The sequence below is a fragment of the Lissotriton vulgaris genome, chromosome 8 (assembly GCF_964263255.1).
Source record: "Lissotriton vulgaris chromosome 8, aLisVul1.2, whole genome shotgun sequence".
Taxonomy (NCBI): Eukaryota; Metazoa; Chordata; class Amphibia; order Caudata; family Salamandridae; genus Lissotriton; species Lissotriton vulgaris.
In genome coordinates, this window is record NC_141696.1 from 1511584452 (window position 1) to 1511603448 (window position 18997).

At 47.9% G+C, this 18997-nt stretch overlaps 1 protein-coding gene across 1 annotated transcript in view; it reads left to right on the forward strand.

The window, feature by feature from the left end:
* Positions 1-18997, forward strand: part of FSTL1 (follistatin like 1) — a 100061-nt gene that overhangs the window by 30829 nt on the left and 50235 nt on the right. The window contains exon 3 of the mRNA XM_086935629.1: positions 18404-18508. Within this exon, the coding sequence (XP_086791755.1) occupies positions 18404-18508 (105 nt within the window). The remainder of the gene's footprint in view (positions 1-18403; positions 18509-18997) is intronic.

Genomic DNA, 18997 nt, shown 5'->3' on the forward strand with positions numbered 1-18997 from the left:
TTAGGGCTTTTCAGCCGGATATAGCTTGGTTCCAGTGGCACAGTAAGCCCGGTCCTGGGTTGCCTGTGTTCTGGTTCAGGGAGGACCTGGCCTGGCAGTTCGGGCTGGACTGTTCCCACGAGGAGCAGGGTCACGACTGATTTGTGTATGGCGGGTCCAAACTGACGTGGCATGGTGGGCAAAAAACTATGGATTGGGATGCGATCTAGCCATTGCCAGTGGCTGAGATTAATTTAATCATTCCATCCATCACCTTGTTTTTGTACTGTTTCTATAGTGGCATGGTGTAATTGCTTCCTTCATTTAATCTCCTTTCTTTATGTTTGCTCCATGAACGTTTTTAGGTTGAGCCTGGGCAGCGCATGCGCTGCTCTAAAAGGCATGCTGTATTGAGGTAGGGACTTAAGACCCTCCCACCTGCGTTTTTTATTGGCTTATGTCATTGTCCACTGTAAATTGTGTCTATTCATTGGTCAAAAGGCTTAGTAGTCCCTCCTTAGTACCTACCGCCTTGTCTCATTTTGTAACCTCCCATGGCGCCACCCCCTGTTACGTGTGTTGTTGCTCGGTTTGCTTTAATTACAGCCTGCGAGCACTATTTTCTAAAATATTGTTGTCCTGCCTGCAGGCAGTATATGCTCTCTCCTATCACTTTCTTTTATTTTTATAGCATTCATTTACAATGCAATAGGTCTTGCATTTGTCTGTTTTAAAATCAACACATAAATAAAAGCATTCTCATTTACAATGCCAATAGCTCAAAATCTCATACATGCGAGACCTATTGCATTGCAAATGCTTGTTGTGCTCTGTGCTAAGGAAGTGTGTGAGTGTTAAGTGGCTCAGCAGAACCTGGCAGCAATAAGTGACCTATGACACCCATGAAAAATAATATTGTGCATGGTGACCATCAGTGACCAGGGGTCACAGTCACACCCCAGTACCCCTCCTTAACACGAAGACAGCGCAATCATATACTCTGCCATTATCTCTGAACATTAACTGACATGAAACCATCTTTGGGCTATTGACCGTGTCCTAACTAAGCAAGAAGGTCTGCCACGTTGTATATTCTAATTGCAATTGCCAAGTAACCAATGCGTCTCTGGGTCAGCCCACTTTAGTCATTGGATTACACAGGTTTTTCATGGTTTCCCATTGCTCGGATGAGCTGTCCATCACGGCTATGGCATTGATGACTAAGTATGAAAGAGCAGTCTATAGGCCAGACATAAACTAGAAGGCGTTCTGCCTAAGGCACCGTCTTCAATTGCCTTAAATGTGAAGCTGTGCTCGGTTGCTCTGGCAATGTAAATGTTACTTAAATGTGAATTACATTTATTGGCATCCAGGCCTTTCTCTGCCTTCCAGGCTGTAGCAATTATGCACAGGCCCTTCAGAGCCACTTTGAGTTTCTGCGAGGGGGGCCTTGCCCCCCCCCCCCCCCCCCCCATCCCCACGCAGGAGTGAGCTCATGTATTTGTGCTAGTTATGACAAGGAATGTAAATGTTCTCTCTGTTGCCTGCAGCGCCCCCCCATGCCCCCACCTTTGCCTAACTAACCCTCATCAAAGTCTAGACAGCCTCCGGTGGGTCCTCTCCCCCCTACCCAGAGACCCCCCCCTCGCTCACTGCCTGATCCTTGCTGCTAAACCATGACTATTTCCTGAAGAATGTCTCCCTCCCCCCTCCCTTCTCTGTTTCACATGAGTTGCTCTTTTAAAGCAGCACCGAGGTGAGGGGATGGAGGCCGAGAGGGGGTGGGAGTTATAACTTTATCAGTTAAAATATTGTGCAGTTTTGTGTAGCGCAAAGTTTGCTAATTGCAGTGGCGTAACGAAACTTAAGGGCCCCCTGCTAAGCACATGGAGGGCCCCCCTCTGGACTCCCTCAGGAGCTCTCAGGCCAAGGTACTGTGGGAGGGGGGCCCCCTGGAGCTCGGGGCCCTCCCACTCTGCGGGGGCCTTGTTCGCCACTATTTGTGTGGCCTTTTGACGCTATTTGATGATTCGGTGTGCGGCCTGTTGTCTGTTTTTGTGTGTGGTGTAGACTGTGGGTGCCTTGCTAGGAGGAGGACAGGGGCCACTTTGGTACCTGCACCACACTTGTGTGAACAGAGTGAGTCTTGGCTTTAGAATCTGGTTGTGTACCATTGTCTCCTGGTTGCGTGTTCACGGGGTTGGGTCTTGGTAAGCAGACGTCTGCTTATCCCAATGGCAGGCGCCAAGAAAGCAGAGCCTCGTTCTGTGATTTTCCCAACACCCGTGTACAGGCGCGCAACGCCCATTGGGCTGAAAGGGCTTCAGCCCACCCCCGGTCATGTGGGTCAGCCCAGACTGAGACAGCTACCCAGGCACACACACAGCCGCACCCGAGTACTTCACAGGTCTTTAAAAAAACATTTACTTGCTAACGGGGCTTTGTTGCTTTTCACCCTTTCTTAGAGCCCCTGCCATCTCCACTCTGGCTGGAAGAATTAGCCCCCCCAAAACACTTTTAGTAGCCCCCCCCCCGGAAATGTGGCTTTAGTTGCACCTCTGCCTGTGGATATGTGCTCTGTGTGGTCTCCTTGTGCACTGCTGGTGTCAGCTTGTGCAGATGTTCTTGCCTCCCACTGTGCATGTCAGTGTGTCCTTGTTCATTGTATCTCTGTGTCTTGGGCCATCCCTCTCTATCCAGGGCAGTCTTGCCAACTCACGCAGTGCTGCCGTGTGTCACACGATATCGGCTCCCTTCACACAGTCACCCGGCGAGGATTCGGAGCCGCTACCACAGGGTGGCAGGCAAGGCGAGCTGGAAACCAATGTAAAGAGGGGGTTCCCAGCTTGTTTCGGAGGATTTTAAGGACCCATGTTCATTAAGGGATGTGAAAACACCCAGGAATTGGCACCAGTCTCAGCAAGTTTCCTTTTTGGAGGAGGAGGGTTGGTGGGGAGGGGGGGTTGGTGAGTGTCTCTTTGATAGTTTTCAGCATGAGGCCCCACCCCATCCAAGGCCACGCCCCATCCTCAAAAAGTGTTTTTTGTTTTAAAGTTGTCGGGTCTGCTTGTGTAACTTGCTATTGCATGTTGCACACCGGCATCGCCATGTAGGGGGACTAGCACAGGAGGACACGTACATAGCAAGCTCAGTAAAGGACCACTCATTTCCAGGGTTTTACATCTTGGATTATTGCCGCATGCAGAACTCACCCTCTTGGGTCCCTCTGGTGTCCGTCCGCCATGCCCGGTGGCACATCACATCCTTGAGCAGGTGGAAGTCTCCCTGGGGCATATTTACTGAAGTCTTGCGATGCCATCGCGCCATGCAAGAGCGACACAACTCAGTTTGATTTATCAAGCTGCACAGCGTTGCCTGGCTTGATAAATCTAGAGTAAGTCATTCAGTGCAAATCTCTGCGCTGCGTTACTCTGCCCCAGGGAGGCTTTCCATGGGTGGAGCGCGGGTGGTGCCACGCACCCACCCATGGATTTTGGTATATTCACAGATTTACCAGAACTGGCAGACCTGGGAATGCGTCAAAATGCTGTCGCCCCAGATGAGGTATAACTAGGATAAATATCTTTTCTCTCTCCTTGTTACTCCCTCTTTGTAAGTGTTCTGAATTCTGCAGCTCACCTAGAAAGAGGGAAATGCCCCTCAGGATTGTTTTTGTGCAGGAAGGTCTGCCTTCCCCCGCAAAAACAATCCTGCTTACAATGCAGGCGCCCTAAGAATATGACGCAAGGGTACCAGCGTTGGCGCTAGGCAGCACATTCCACGCCAGCGCAGGGAAATGACAGGAATGTGCCGTATAATGTGGGATACGGAGCATTCCTGCCCTTCCACCATCATGCAGCCCAGTAAGGGGACTTTCTGCGCTGCGTTGTGCTGCGCTGTGTGATTTCTTAATAAATATGCCCCCCAGTGTGCATTTCAGAGTCTCCTCGTCCCGTGGTTCGTATCTATCAGTGTGTTGAGCGTGCCTCTCCCTGTCTGGCAGAATCTGTTCCATGTCCCAGGGTCCAGCATGGATGTAACTCTGGCTACCCCTGGCTTGCCCTCTGGTACCCCTGGCATGCCCTCTGGTACACCCCTGGCACTGCCCTTGCACCCCTAGTCTCAGAGATCACCAAAACAGTAGCAGACTGAGACACCTCTATTTCTACTCTTTGCCTTAACCCCATAGCAGCTGACAAGAGCAGTCACGGCTCGCATGACTCGCGGGTGGGGGGGGTTGCGCGGGGATTTGCACGGGGGGGCGGATTTAAACATTTTTTAAAACTCACCTTACCGGGTCCCGCGCCACCTCCGTTCCTGGACCGGTCCTGCGTTTTCTTGCTGCTTTTCTGCTTTCCTGCCTCTGGCAGAAACAGGAAGCAGGTATCCTCCCTCAACCTCCCCTAAGCCAGTCACAACACTGCAATGGCAGCAATATAATTGGTGGGGACAGCACCCAGCCGGGCGCCTATGGGGAGGCCATTTTCTCTATGTAGGCTGCATGCAGCCTACATAGAGAAAATGCAGGGTGCGCATGACTGGTTTGGTTGGCCCCAGAGGGGCCACAGAATTGGGCAAGCCACTCCTCCCCGACTCACCCCCAACCAGGCAGACCCTTCTGCTTTCTTGCAGCGATAGAGGCAGAAACATTGAATGGTATTTAAAATACCATTTTATGTTTCTGTTTCTCGCACTGCGAGAAAGCAGTGGGGCGACGCTCCTCCGCCCTAATGGAGTAGCCGCCCTTGGACAAGAGGCTAATGAGGGAGTAAGGGTAGAACGATGGGGCGATTCTGTGTTGTCATCGGTGGACAAAGGGTGTATGACATCACATCCACTACTCCTGGTATTTTGGTGAATTGGCATTCATTGGGGTCTGATGTTGGCCTTTCCAGTCCAAGTACCAGTACCTTTCTGCCCCAAGGTTCACTTCTTTTTCCCCAGATCTGTGTCTGCCTGCCCCAAGACCCCTGCTTCCCTTCCCATGTCCACGTTGAACAATAAGAATGCTACAAATAATTTCTTAATATTAACTTTTTTTATATATATAGTGGTTGCTAATACACTCTAGTTCACACCACTACAGATGCCCAGTTTTCCTTTTATGCTCCCCTGTGGTACACCACTGGGATGAAAGGCTGAGTCAGACCTAATCAGGTTTAAAGCTGAGGCATGCAGGCTGTAGGAGAGGCATCATCTCACTAGTTAGATTTCCTGCTGTGTCCCACTTGCTATTATCTTCTGTCCACTGTGTTTAAATAGTTATGCACAGGGCCCCTGGAATTATACGATTGTGTGGCACTGTGTTCTCGCATTGTGATGGATTTGACGCATTTGCCCCATAATCCATCATATGCTCCATAATCGGCCAATATTAACAAACAAAAATGTTTCCAGCTCAAAGGGATAAAAAGTTCCTAAAAGCGAAGCGACACGTGTCGCCACACAGTGTACAGTGAACTTCAAAAATTTACTGGTTAACTTTCTGTTGCTTATTGCTGGGATTTGGATATTAAAATTGTTCTAATGAGATGTAACCAATGCCCAGAGAGTGTTAACAAGTGTAAAAATTAAAAAATAATATAGTAATAGTATTACACAATGTGCTGCATTATGCGGCCCTCAATAGCTTTTCCTTAGCACATGCTTTACTCTGTACTGCTGCATAATTCCAGTGGCCCTCGGTATATATTGTTGTGATAATTTTGGCCCTGGAATTATCATTTCTGTCACTTTTTTTGAGTTTCTAAAACGTTATGGCACTTTTCTTGGTTTAGCAACTGTATACGGGCTGAGTTAAGAGCAAAAATGTTATCATTTGGAAAAGATGACTGTGGGTGTAGGAAATACATTGAACAGATTCAATCAATCAATCAATCGGAGTACTTGTAGAGTGCGCTACTTACCCGTGAGGGTCTCAAGGCGCTGAAGGGAGGGCCTGTGTCACTGTTCTTCTTGTTTCGGTCGGGATCCACTTGTAGATCCTGCGGAGCATGCGGAGGGTGTTGTAGAAGGAGGAGGAGACGGCGTTGACCTGCTTAGCCATGGAGATGGAGGAGTCGAGGATGACTGCTAGGTTGCGTGCATGGTCGGTGGGTGTCGGTGCTGTTCCCAGTGTGATCGGCCACCAGGAGTAGTCCCAGGCTGAGAGGGTGGGTCCGAGGATGAGGACCTCCGTCTTGTCCGAATTCAGCTTCAGATGGTTGCTCCTTATCCAGTCGGCGACAGCCTTCATTCCCTCGTGGAGGTTGGTTTTGGCGGTGTGTGTGTCCTTGGTGAGGGAGAGGATGAGCTGGGTGTCGTCGGCGTTGGAGACATTAGGCCTTTCTAAGGTGCATGCCCAGGTCAGCATCACCATGCCAAAAACTTCCACTACACAGCTAGAGCACACAGACAAAACACAATATAGATTCAGTGGCATACTAAGAACAGGAAAGTCCTAGTGGGAGGACTATTAGACCCATAGATATAGAGGAAAATCTCTGTTTGGAACATCGGACATACACGGGTACAGAAATGCCAGTCCATGTTTGATACTCCCCAAAATGTTATAATCCCTTTCATGTACTTCCCTTCCTCCCCACCCACACTATTTCTTACCTATCGCCTATCATGACTCACTCCCCGGGGAATAGACACCTCTCCTGCTGATACCCTGAAATAATGCATGCATTTCTCTGCACAGGTGTCTGTCCCAAATGCTGATGCGCTCTAAGCGGGAATCAGGTACACCATGGATACTGTAATGGTGACCCTTTAAGCAGCACTCACCTGTGGTTGGCATGATGTGCAGAGGGGTTGCACTGTAATTGACCCATTGGAGAACAGGAGCCCCCCAGTGGATAGATGGCTAAAGGAAGGCTGTGAATCCCATATGTTCTTGAAACTGTATGATAGATACAAGCCCATCTAAGGGAGTTAGTTTGACCAGGGTGCTCCACCCTGGGGAAGACACTGACAGGCCTGTCAATGAAAGGACCGGGGAAGGGGCAACAGCCTGGTGTATTGATCTGATAAAAGAATGAACGCTTCGAAAACAAACACAATATGTGTAAAGTGCAAAGCAAAAAGTAGGAGCAGCCCGTGATCTTGTTGGATGGCCTTGGTCTACAGCAGGGTTCTCCAAAGTCAGTCCTGGAGGGCCAGATCCATGCCAGATTTTTATGATAGCTACATTTATCTTAATATGGATATGCTAAAAATCTGGCATGGATCTGGCCCTCCAGGACCAACATTGGAGAACCCTGGCCTAGAGGTGGGGACCAGGGAGAGCTGAGCCAGAAAAGAGCCAAGGGTCTGTCTCGGCTCTTAGAGCACATGCATAAGCAAAGCCCTGAAAATATTTGCAATGTGAATCATACAACAAACATCAAGTAAAGTATGACAAAGTCTCTTCAAAATTCAAAAAAGTGTATTTTTTTATCATGTGGAAGCTTTTACATTAATATGTCAGGCTATAGCACCGCACGGAGAAGTACTTATTAAAAGTGATAGTTTTAAAGAATGAGCCACTAGTGACCTAAGAGGCAAGACAGTTGTCATGTAAGCACTGTACCTGTCCCAGATTATTATAGAGCAACATTATAGTCTAATAAATCAAACCATTAGGTTTTTGTACAACTGGTATTTTGAGCTCACGTATTTTAAAGTGCATCATACGCAATAGTAAAGAAAAAGGATTTTTTGTGAAATAAATTATTTGACTAAGATCACACAATTTAAGCAGGGAAGCCTCAATTTATTCAGGTTTTGTGGTTTCACTTGATACAAATCAGCCACTAAATGGATATCTATTTGTCTATCACTTTTAATGTTAATACTGTTTTTAACTCCATGAGCACTTTTCTGAAGTTTTTCTACAGCTCGAACGCGACCCGAATGTATTGAAGTGCCTTACAAGAGTGGCAGTTACATTACACAAGGACACTTTATTTTGGCACTGGGAGATTAAAAGGTTTGCCCGGAATCACACTATGTTGAGCTGACGCTGAGACTTGAACCTGATTCCCCAGTGCCAAAGTCTGCATCTCTGGCCATTACGCCACATCCCTTGTAGAGTGAGGGTGAGAGGCAGCAGCCACATGAAATCTTGGCTCGTTATGGCTCGAGGTTTTAACAAAACCTCGAGCTGACCCAGACCCACGCTTCAGGCTCCAGCCTGGCTCGAGCTTTCAGTGGCTCGCCCACCTCTACCAAGGGCTATGATCAGGGGCTGACTGCGGGTCATCTATGCGGGCAGTAGTCAGCAGCTGCTGCCTACCCACGCCTCCCAACCACTGCACGGACCAGCGAGATGCAGTAGGCCCCGCCCATCACTACGACACAAATAGCTACAACATTATAACCATTTATACATATCACAACAAAACAATAGCACCGTCTGGGCATTTTAGTTTAAAATCTGTATAAGTTTATGTTTAGAAATTAAGAATTTAAATCCTGACTTTGAATACAAAATCGTGAATTCCCAAAATTTTAGTAGTGGCCGGAGATTCATGCTTAATCATAGGTTTTTATCACACTTTTAGGCCTTTTGTTTTACCTTTTTCGACGACTCGGCTTGAGCTTTGGTTCTTATGGTCAGCCAGGGCCTGGATACGGTGGCAAGACGTTCTCTACAAATCTACTGATTGATTGATCGATTGATAATCAAGCCAGTTCCCTGGCTTAGCATAGTGCCCAACACAAACATTTGAATGGCCCTAGGTTGCGTAGAAGGTTTGGGGACAGTTGTGATGTGCCACAGCCCCCTTTAGACCCATTCAAGGCTTTATATAGCAGGCACGGAGTGGAGCAGTGTCTTCAGAAACTATGTCCATGTTGGCTAACAGTCGCGGCTCGCATGACTCACGGGTGGGGGCAGGTGGGGGGGTCGCATGAGTGTTCGCGCTGGGGAGACAAATTTAATAAAATAATAATAATAATAAAACTTACCTTACTAGGTCCCGTGTCGCCTCCGCTCCTAGCCTGGTACAGCTACTGGAAACAGGAAGAAGGCAGCCTCCCTCCCCTCCCCTAAGCCAATCACAATGCAGCATTGGCAGCGTTGTGATTGGTGCGGGCAGCGCCCAGCCGGGCGCCATTAGGGATGCCATTTTCTCTATGTAGGCTGCATGCACCCTACATAGAGAAAATGTAGAGACTGCATGATTGGTTTGGTCACCCCTCTGGGGCCGACCAAACAGTCAGGGTACTCAGAGTGGTGCAAGCCACACCTCCCAGACCCGCCCACCCACCTGCCCCTAACCAGGCATACCCTGCCTTCTGCTTACTTGCAGCGCGAGAAGCAGAAACATAAAATGGTATTTAAAATACCATTTTATGTTTCTGCTTCTCACACTGCGAGAAAGCAGTGGGTTGACGCTCCTCCGCCCCTAATGGAGGAGCCGCCCCTGTTGGCTAAGCACTCTTCTTTAGGTCTGATACCTTAAGCCAGTCTTCACTTTTTGCAGATGGTGGGCGAGCCACTGAAAACCTGAGTCGGATGCAAAGCCTCTGATTTAGAGCGAGGCCCTCTTGGACCCTTGAGCCCAAAACCAGGAGAGCTTTCATGTGGTTTCAGCCTACCACCACCCACACTAACGAATGAAAGACAAATATTTCACTTCGGCAATCTTCCTTTTACTTCTTTATTACATATGAGAGCAATAACAGACTAATATGTCCACTACTCAAATGAATTTCATATGTCACTATACTAATTCACCACTAATCCTTTATGGGTTCCAGAGTAGCGTGCTACTTGCCACAAAAGCACTTCAACACCTCATCAGGGATGGCAAGCGCTATACAAATGCAAACAGTTTCACCTCTTCTACCCTTTTGCTATCCTTCTCAATTGAAATAACTGACTAACATATCCGTCACTCACATTACTTATATATTTTCACTATACTAATTCACCACTAATCCTTTTATGGGTTCCGGAGTTGCGTGCTATTCGCCGAAAAAGTGCTGTGATGCCTCGTCAAGGGTAGTAAGCGCTATATAAATGCAGTTACAATACAATCTTCAAATGTGTGGCTTCTGAACGTGCTCTGTAAAAAACCTCTTGTTTGAATATGTCGCTCCATCTACATTGGGACCATAAACCATATATATATGGTGCGCATGACAACTCACCAGCCTCCTAGGTCCATGCGTGATGAGCTACTCAAATCTAGCTATTTTTCCTTTGGATTCTGGGACTTTTTGTTCTGTTTTATTAATGAGATAAACAAGACTACAAGTCCCAGAATTCAAAGAAAAAACCTGGACTGGAGCAGCGCATCACGCATGGAGGTGGGAATCTTGGCAGTGTTGTTTTAGTTCACTAGTGACAATACATCAGGGTTTCAATGTTTCACTTTTAATAAATGACTCTCAATGTAGTAATATAATGGGGTGCACTAAGGTGAAACGTATCTGTAAGTTACAGAAATAAACTTTAAAAGAATGTTGAAACAATGTTATAGTTTACACAATGTTTGTTGTGTGTTTTAGATGCCAGATATCCTTGCAGCTCGGCTCGTGCCTGGGCTCTCAGAGCCAAGCCAGTCTCTTGATTCTGCTCTCCTTGTTGCTAGATTGCACCAATGATACTAATGTATTCCCATCTTTATGTTCTGTATAATTATTGACGACAATGCTGTACAGCGCTCTGATACCCCCTTGGGTCTTGTTCGCGCTCTATAAAACTTTCAAATAAATAAATAAATGTTGACTCGACCATTTCCACTTTTTAGCCACCAGCACGTGGGATGCTGAAATTTTAAAAACCACATGTACAACTTTAAATTTCCATCTGTCTGTTACTCAAATTACTCACCATGTATATGTCACACACCATGTAAATATCATTTTCAATAAAAAATTTACTGAAATGAAAAAAACTACAAGACTCGGAATGCAACTTACAGAAGGCTAAAAAGTAATTACGCTCCTCATATTATGTGGTTGTCAGTCAGCTGGCAGCCATGCACCCTAGACTAGAGTATAAAACACTACAGTGAACCGGCGCAGAGTCCCAGGAGCAGGCTCTGGGTTGCAGCAGCCCTCGGAGGGGCCATGCTCCTGTCTCAGAGCCGCATGTGGACGGGTCAGGCACTGTGACGTGCGTCGGTCACCCCATTGGCTCACCGCAGCAGCCTCGGCGCGCTGTCGTTCTCTGATTGGTCGGCGCCCCTCATGGCGCGCGTGCTGCCAGGAAGTCGCCCCCTCTGCACGCAACAGCTGGAATAATTTAAGAGCGCGCGGCCCGGAATGCCTGGGAACAGCCGGGCAGAAACCCCTGGAGGGGCCAGGAGCGCATGAAAAGAGAAATGCATGGCCGGGCCTGCACGCTTCTATCACAGCACATGTGCTGCACTCGGGAAAGGGGAACTCACTGCACCCAGCCCCTCTTGTTTTAGGAGGGGATAATGAGTGAGGTTTGAGGCTCTTGCCTCACCACTCACGTGACGTATTCAAAGAGCGTCACTTTATAATGTCTACGTTCTGGTGTAACTATCTAGTCCCTAGTAGTTGAACTGACACAATAATGTGCGTTTTTCATGGGCATGCTATTTCTATCTCTTAGAAAAATCTGGGGTACAATTTGAGCCAATCAATAGACTTTGCATGGACGTAGATATGACTGGTTTAGTCCACCAGGGCCCTTGTTTGTCAGGGGCCCTATGTATCCCAAATGTGGCTGTGTTTTATTATCCAAATGAGGGTAGTAGGGCCCACATTCCTTGCTTACATTAGGGCTTGTGACGCTGTCTAAGCCACAGAAGCTGTAGCATGTCCCTAAGTCTCAGGTTTGGAGACTCCATTTAAAGAAGTTGAGTTTAAATAATTTGTATTCGTTTCATTAACTAGACCTTAGTGCAATAGTGACAGGCATATAATATAATAATTGTTGGTATGCTGGAACACATAGAGGGCACTGCTGTAAATTTGATTGACTTTTTAGAGGCATCGGTCACTTCATGGAAGGAAGTCAAGTGGGGCCACTGAGCCTGCCCATCCGTGGAGCCGCAGGGCCTTCTCTATTGAGACACTTCTAGGACTACACGCACAAACGCGCACTGTGATATGCAGATTTTTCCTTGCTTACGCTGTACACTTGGACACTGTTATGAATGAATGGAGCCAGTTTAAATACAGCACTTCCGGTAGATTGTCTCAAGCACCCATCCCTATTTTGAGCTGGAGGCATGTCTGACGGGCTGTCGTTGCTGGTCCCAATCGCCAAAGCCCTGTTGCCTCGCTAGCCACGGAGAACACTTGTTTTGACCAGCTGTAGTCACTGGTGTTTTTCAGCCATCCAAGTCATGCCCGGACACTACACTTGACCCAGTGTTGTCTCTAGTTCCCCGCCCAATATAGCCTTGCTTTAACACAGTGCCAAGCTGTCTGTTTTTTTTCTCTCTCTGACCACCCAGCACTGTTGGGACCCCTGCCTGACCAATTGTTGTGTGTGGCGTTCTCTGACCGTCTTCACCGTGTTAGGTAACCATGTTTCACTGAGTGTTGTATGAGACTAACTACCACAGATCTGTTTGTTCAGAGTATCTGAACATGTCCTGCATTTGGCCCTCTGTGGCCACCATAGTCTCGCTTGGAATGCACACCATGCCTGGTAGACTGTCAGCCGTAGTCCTCCCGTGAAGTCCGCACTGACCGACACGAGTAAAATCATTGTATCTTGTTCGCACTGACCATCCTGAGCTTGGAGGCGCTTTCTGGCACCAGGCTGCAGGTTCTCTGTTAGGCCTGCTTGACCATTCTAAGTTGGCGCTTTCCTTGCACCTTCTTGAACCCTGGCCCCTTTGCTTGTGTGTGAGCCCTGGTTCCCCTGTATATGTCTGTCCACTACCTCCCCTGCCATTCCTGAGGCCTAGTCTCCCGCATGTTTGTAAGTCCTGGTATTCTCAGTGTTCTTGAGCCATGTTTCTGTCTTGTACTCGGATCCTGAGTTTCCTGCCTAATCCTGAGTCACTACTGGGCCTGCGTTACCAGTTTCTAGTTCCGCCACATGTTCTTGGTGCCTTGTTTCCCTGCATGTTCTTGGCTCCTGGTTTCCATGCAAGTTCCTGGTTCATGATTTCCATGCGAGTTCTTGAGCAATGCTCCTCTGAGTTCCTGTTCTCTGGTTCCCATACGTGTTCTTGTGTCCAGGTTTCCTAGCACTGCTCCTCCGTGTTCCCCCTGCATGTTCCTTCTCTGTGCCTGGCTTCTTATTTCACTACGTTTCAGTACATATTCCTGTGCCCTGATTTCCCATGCACAATCCTGTGACTTGAGTCCCCTACAAATCCCCGAACCCTGTTCCTCTTTGTATATTACCTGGTTCTAGTGTTTTGGATTCTGATTTCCCTCACACATTCCTGGGTCCTGGTTTCCCTCACACATTCCTGGGTCCTGGTTTCCCTCACACATTCCTGGGTCCTGGTTTCCCTTACACATTCCTGGGTCCTGGTTTCCCTGATACATTCCTGGGTCCTGGTTTCCCTCACACATTCCTGGGTCGTGGTTTCCCTGACACATTCCTTGGTCCTGGTTTCCCTTACACATTCCTGGGTCCTGGTTTCCCTGATACATTCCTGGGTCCTGGTTTCCCTCACACATTCCTGGGTCGTGGTTTCCCTGACACATTCCTGGGTCCTGGTTTCCCTCACACATTCCTGTGTTCTGGTTTCCCCGACACATTCCTTGGTCCTGGTTTCCCTTACACATTCCTGGGTCCTGGTTTCCCTGACACATTCCTTGGTCCTGGTTTCCCTTACACATTCCTGGGTCCTGGTTTCCCTGACACATTCCTGGGTCCTGGTTTTCCTGACACATTCCTGGGTCCTGATTTCCCTTACACATTCCTGGGCCCTGGTTTCCCTGACACATTCCTGGGTCCTGATTTCCCTTACACATTCCTGGGTCCTGATTTCCCTTACACATTCCTGGGTCCTGGTTTCCCTGACACATTCCTGGGTCCTGATTTCCCTTACACATTCCTGGGTCCTGATTTCCCTTACACATTCCTGGGTCCTGGTTTCCCTTACACATTCCTGGGTCCTGGTTTCCCTGACACATTCCTGGGTCCTGGTTTCCCTGCATATCCCTGATCCATGTTCCTCTGTCTCTATCACTGACTTCTGGTTGTGCGGTATATTTTTGGCCCCCGGGTTCCCTGCTTGTTCACGGGCACTGGTTTCCCTGCTCGTCCCAGACTCCTGGCCTGCCTGCCCTTCTCTTACCCTTCAGCCTGTTTCCTGGAGTTACATGTGGAAATACTTAGCCAGATTGCAGCTGAGATCCCGGCCCTCGGGGGGCCTGTGAAATACCTTCATGGCAGCTTCTTGGCAAGCAGTGAACCTAGCTTTTTGTTTTCCTTTTGTCTGGCGGGGGCCAGACCTCCCCCCACCTACCAGTTCCTAAATACTGTACTGGGACAGAGGCTCCCTACAGGGCGGGGACCCCGGAATGACTCTGAAATGATGTCACTGAATTGCCAACTGCAGAAAGTTTGAACTAACACAGGCACAATGAAGGAACTGCTGCGCTCTGGGGCTCGTGCACCTCTAACATGAGTCATTATGCCCAGTGCTTTCTTTGTAAAAAAAAAAGTGCCAGAACTACTGCAGCTTGCAACTCCCACCTCCACTGCCATTGTTGCCAAATTCCAGCCCAACACAACTTCTAAATATTGCACTCGTACGAGTGGAACCTTTAGAACCATTCCAGCCCACCCAAAGCTGTGGAAATGGCCTGGATGTGCTAATAATATTCATTTTTAATATGTATTTTATTGTTGAACACTCAGCAGATGATGTTGTGGTGAATTGTTAGAAGTGCCGGTGTTGAGAATTAAGTCCTGTGCCGGGCACCGGCAAACACCGGCTCTAATTAAGCACTGGTTGTGACCTAAAGTGTAAATTGTTGCTCCGAGGATATAGCACGCGCCGTTAGCGCACTCACCTCCAGTGCCAGGATTTGCAAAGCCACATGTTTGCAATTTGAGTTCTTGCCTCATCTGGAAACAATACCATTTTAGGCTTTTTGTTGCAATCTTGCGCACTCTTGTGGCCATTAGTTGTAAAGCAGTAAGGCAGCTGCGGACAGTCGCCTCACTGTAGCATTGTTTCTCGATGCCTCCATAAAATCAGTTGTTGGAGCAGTTGTGCTGGCACCGGGCTGCTTGTAGTGAGGGGTGTCTTTGCCACCCTGCACTCAATCAGCAGAAATTCCGCTGGTCAGACAAACGTAGGGTCTGCGGTCCCTAACGGCGGACATGAACTCTACTAGTCAGACAGACAAGTGCACAAAGAGCAGCAACTCTTCATATTCAAACTACAGGCATCAGCGAGCAGTAACTACTGATAGCCAACCAATACACTCCACTGCCCACCAGTAACTACTGATGGTAAACCAATGCCCTCCACTGACCACCGAGCAGTCACTACTGATAGTAAACGTACACACTCCACTACCCACCGAGCAGTAAGTACTAACAGTAACTACTGATAGTAAACCAGTACACTTTACTGCCCACTAAGCAGTCACTAATGGTCGTAAACAAACACATTCCACTGTCCACTGAGCCGTAACTACTGACGGTAAACCAATACACTCCCTGTCACAGATCAGTAACTATTGATAGTAAACCAATACACTCCAATGCCACCGAGTAGTAACTACTGCTAGTAAACCAACGTTCCCCACTGCCCACCAAGCAGTAACTACTGATTGTAAACCAATAAACTCACTGCTCACCGAGCAGTAACTACTGATAGTAAACAAACACACTCCACTGCCCACCAAGCAGTAACTCCTGATAGTAAAACAAAACACTCCACTGCCCACGAGCAGTAACTACTGATAGTAAACAAACACACTCCGCTGCCCGATGAAGGGTAATGCCCCGAAACCGGTCCTAGAGTGCTTGTTTCCTGTCCGGGGAGGACCTGGCCTGGCAGTTTGGGCTGGACTGTTTCCGTGAGGCACAGGGTCAAGACTGATTTGTATATGGCTGGGTTCAAACTGGAATGGCATGGTGAGCAAAAAAACGATGGATTTAACCCAGATCTCTTGACTGGGGGTGAATGTATGATTTATTCAGCATCCCGTCCATCATTTGTTGGCGTAGCACAGGCTCTACAACAAGGCCAGAGGTTGTCGCGCCGATACAGTTCATTTCAATTTTGGATCCAATGCTGCCATTTTGTGTACTTCACTTACCTTTAAAAGTGTTTGATATTGATTCACTGGCGTATACTGGATATATATATATATAAAGCCTTTTATACTGCACTTCTGCAAATAATAAAGGTTACCATTATCCAATTTTAATGCCACTCGGTGCGACCTCGGAAGGATGGATGGCTGAGTTGGTCTTGGCTGGATTCCAACTTGTGATCTGTAATTAAAAGCAGAAATAATGGCTATTTTTAAATGTAGGCGTAACTACGTCCCATTGATGTTAATACTAAGTAGGTGTTTAACCGATTACAACCTTAACTTACCTCAGCACACAAGACAACACGGGGCGCTGAATAGAATAAAGACAGCGAGCTCTCTGGGTCAAACTGAACCGTCCCCTCTGTGGGAGTCTTTTGCACAAAATCTAATTCTTGGGACCATACTAATCATGATGCGCATATGAACATGTCCACCAGAAGACAGTGTAGCACCGGGAACGAATAGTCCCCAAGCACATTTCATTTAGAGGCCTGAAGGTTGCCCCCATGGTGCCAGTTCTCGCATGTGGCATGGCTGTGGTCAGTGCCCTGTACCAGTTACAAAACAGTGGGACTGGCATCATGGGTGACTGTAAAGCCTCTGTAAATTAACAGGAGTAGCCACGCAGTGCAGATGGCTGAAGCGTCCAATCCTGGCCCGTCTTTGCAGGACCAGTCATGAACGAGGCAGAGGGGGGCATTGAGACAAAACAATGGAAGACGGACCACTGCAGTACTAATCCTCAATTGGAATGCTGCTAAAGCTTGCACAACGCCTCGATGGGGAACACCTTCGGTGCTCATGACGAGCTGAGCTCGTCATGAGGCACAGTGGCGCTGTGCTCATGACGAGCTGAGCTCGTCATAACCGCTGTGGCGCTCACACGCGGGGATAATTCCCCTGCTGTGCTGAGCGTTCTACGAAAACGGGTGTGGTCATGACGAGCTCAGCTCGTCATGAGCACAGTGCCACAGCGCTGCATGACGAGCCGAGCTAGTCATGAGCATTGCAGCGCCGCGCGCGCTCCGCTCCCTCCCGCACCGCAGGGGAATTACCCCAGCGGCAAAGGGGTTAAGCACTCCTCCTTCCTTACCATTACTCCTGTCCACCTCAATTTCTCCAGCCAATCCATTCCATTGACATGCAGTTTACTCCACCCCATTTCTTTGACATAATCTCCACTTGGTTCCCTTCCGTATCACTGCACCTTACCATAATCCAATAAAATTACATTACATTTATTTTATGCGACCCGAACCGGAAGTGGATCAAATTTTGCTTTTTATGCATTTAATATAAACAATAAGGTACCTAAATATATACCTAACTATGAAACTAAATTAAACCAATATAAATAATTATTATATTAAGGTAATAATAATTCTAACTCTAAACTTACTTTAAATCTATTTAATTGCATTTACATATACCTCTGTTGTATCCCCAATGATGGTCACAACCCTATAATTAATTCCGTTTAAATAATTAGAATCAAATGAAATACCGATATATTGCATTCAATTAATGAACAGCTGTTGTTGTGCTCATACTTAAATTAGGCAGACAGCGCCACCAAGTGACAGACTGTCCTAAGCACCAGTGCAGTGTAATTAAGTGACAGTGCCCAGCAATGGAAACCTGCAGCTCAAATTAAGCACTGCAGACACTAAGTTATGTATATGCAGGGAACACCCATGCGCCACCCATGAAACACCTCCCTGGGGAAGAGTAGCGCAACGCAACGATTAGCGATGCGTTGCGTTACACTAGATTTATTAAATCACGCAGGGCCATGCGAGGTGGCCTTGCGTGGCTTGATAAATCTGACTCAGTAGCTGCGTAGCTCTTGCGCCCCTTGCATGACGCAAAGGCGATGCAACTCATTGATAAATCTTCCCTTAGGACCATCACCAGGAGGACTCCAGAGAAGTGTTGTACAATGAACGCCCTGGACGTGTTGACATGTTGTCTACGGCCCCCTCCCCAGCCCACAATCTGCAAAGTGATTCTGCTTCAGCTCTAGAATGCCTTAAGTTTCTGTTATTTTTGTGGGTCAGGCACAAGGCCCTTCTTAGCTTTGGAAGTAAGCTGAGGGCTGTAAGGAAATAGTCATTTATTGTCACGTGAGCTGACCCCATGACCATACCAAGGGATCTACATTGTAACAAAGCGCTGAGACATTGTCACCATGTGTAAGCTCATCGTTGTTGATTTTGTTGACTTTCAGGAGGAGCCGAAGAGCAAGTCCAAAGTCTGTGCCAACGTGTTCTGTGGCGCCGGACGGGAGTGTGCTGTGACGGAGAAGGGCGACCCCACCTGCCTATGCATCGAGGTAGGTACCACAGAAGTGCAAAGGGAACGGATGGAGGAAGAAAGCAGCCTTTGTAAGAAAGCAGAAGGTTCCTTAACACCCTTGTCAACACCACTTCTGTGTTTACTATCAGGCAGTGATGTGTCTGTATGATCGCTCTGTGTGAAGCAGCATTCTTCCAAGCAGGGCCTTGTCAACCCCAGAAGCCTTCAGGAGATCTCTCCTTTAGGGGTAGCCAAAAACCTCTGTTATCCAATGGGTCCAGATAAGAGGTGGGAGACCTTCCTACCTGAACCAGCACAGGAAGTACCCGCCAAGTATCCCTATAATGTCTGTGGATGAGCAGAAGGTTCACAAATTGCGCACGCGACTGCCACCCAGTGGTTGTAGTGGATTGATTTGGTGAAGTGACAGAAGAAAGCATTGCTTTCAGGTCCCTTGGGTTCACAGTTACAGTTCAGCCACATCCCATGTATGTGTTGCATACCTTTATGCCCCGTTCCAGTGCTC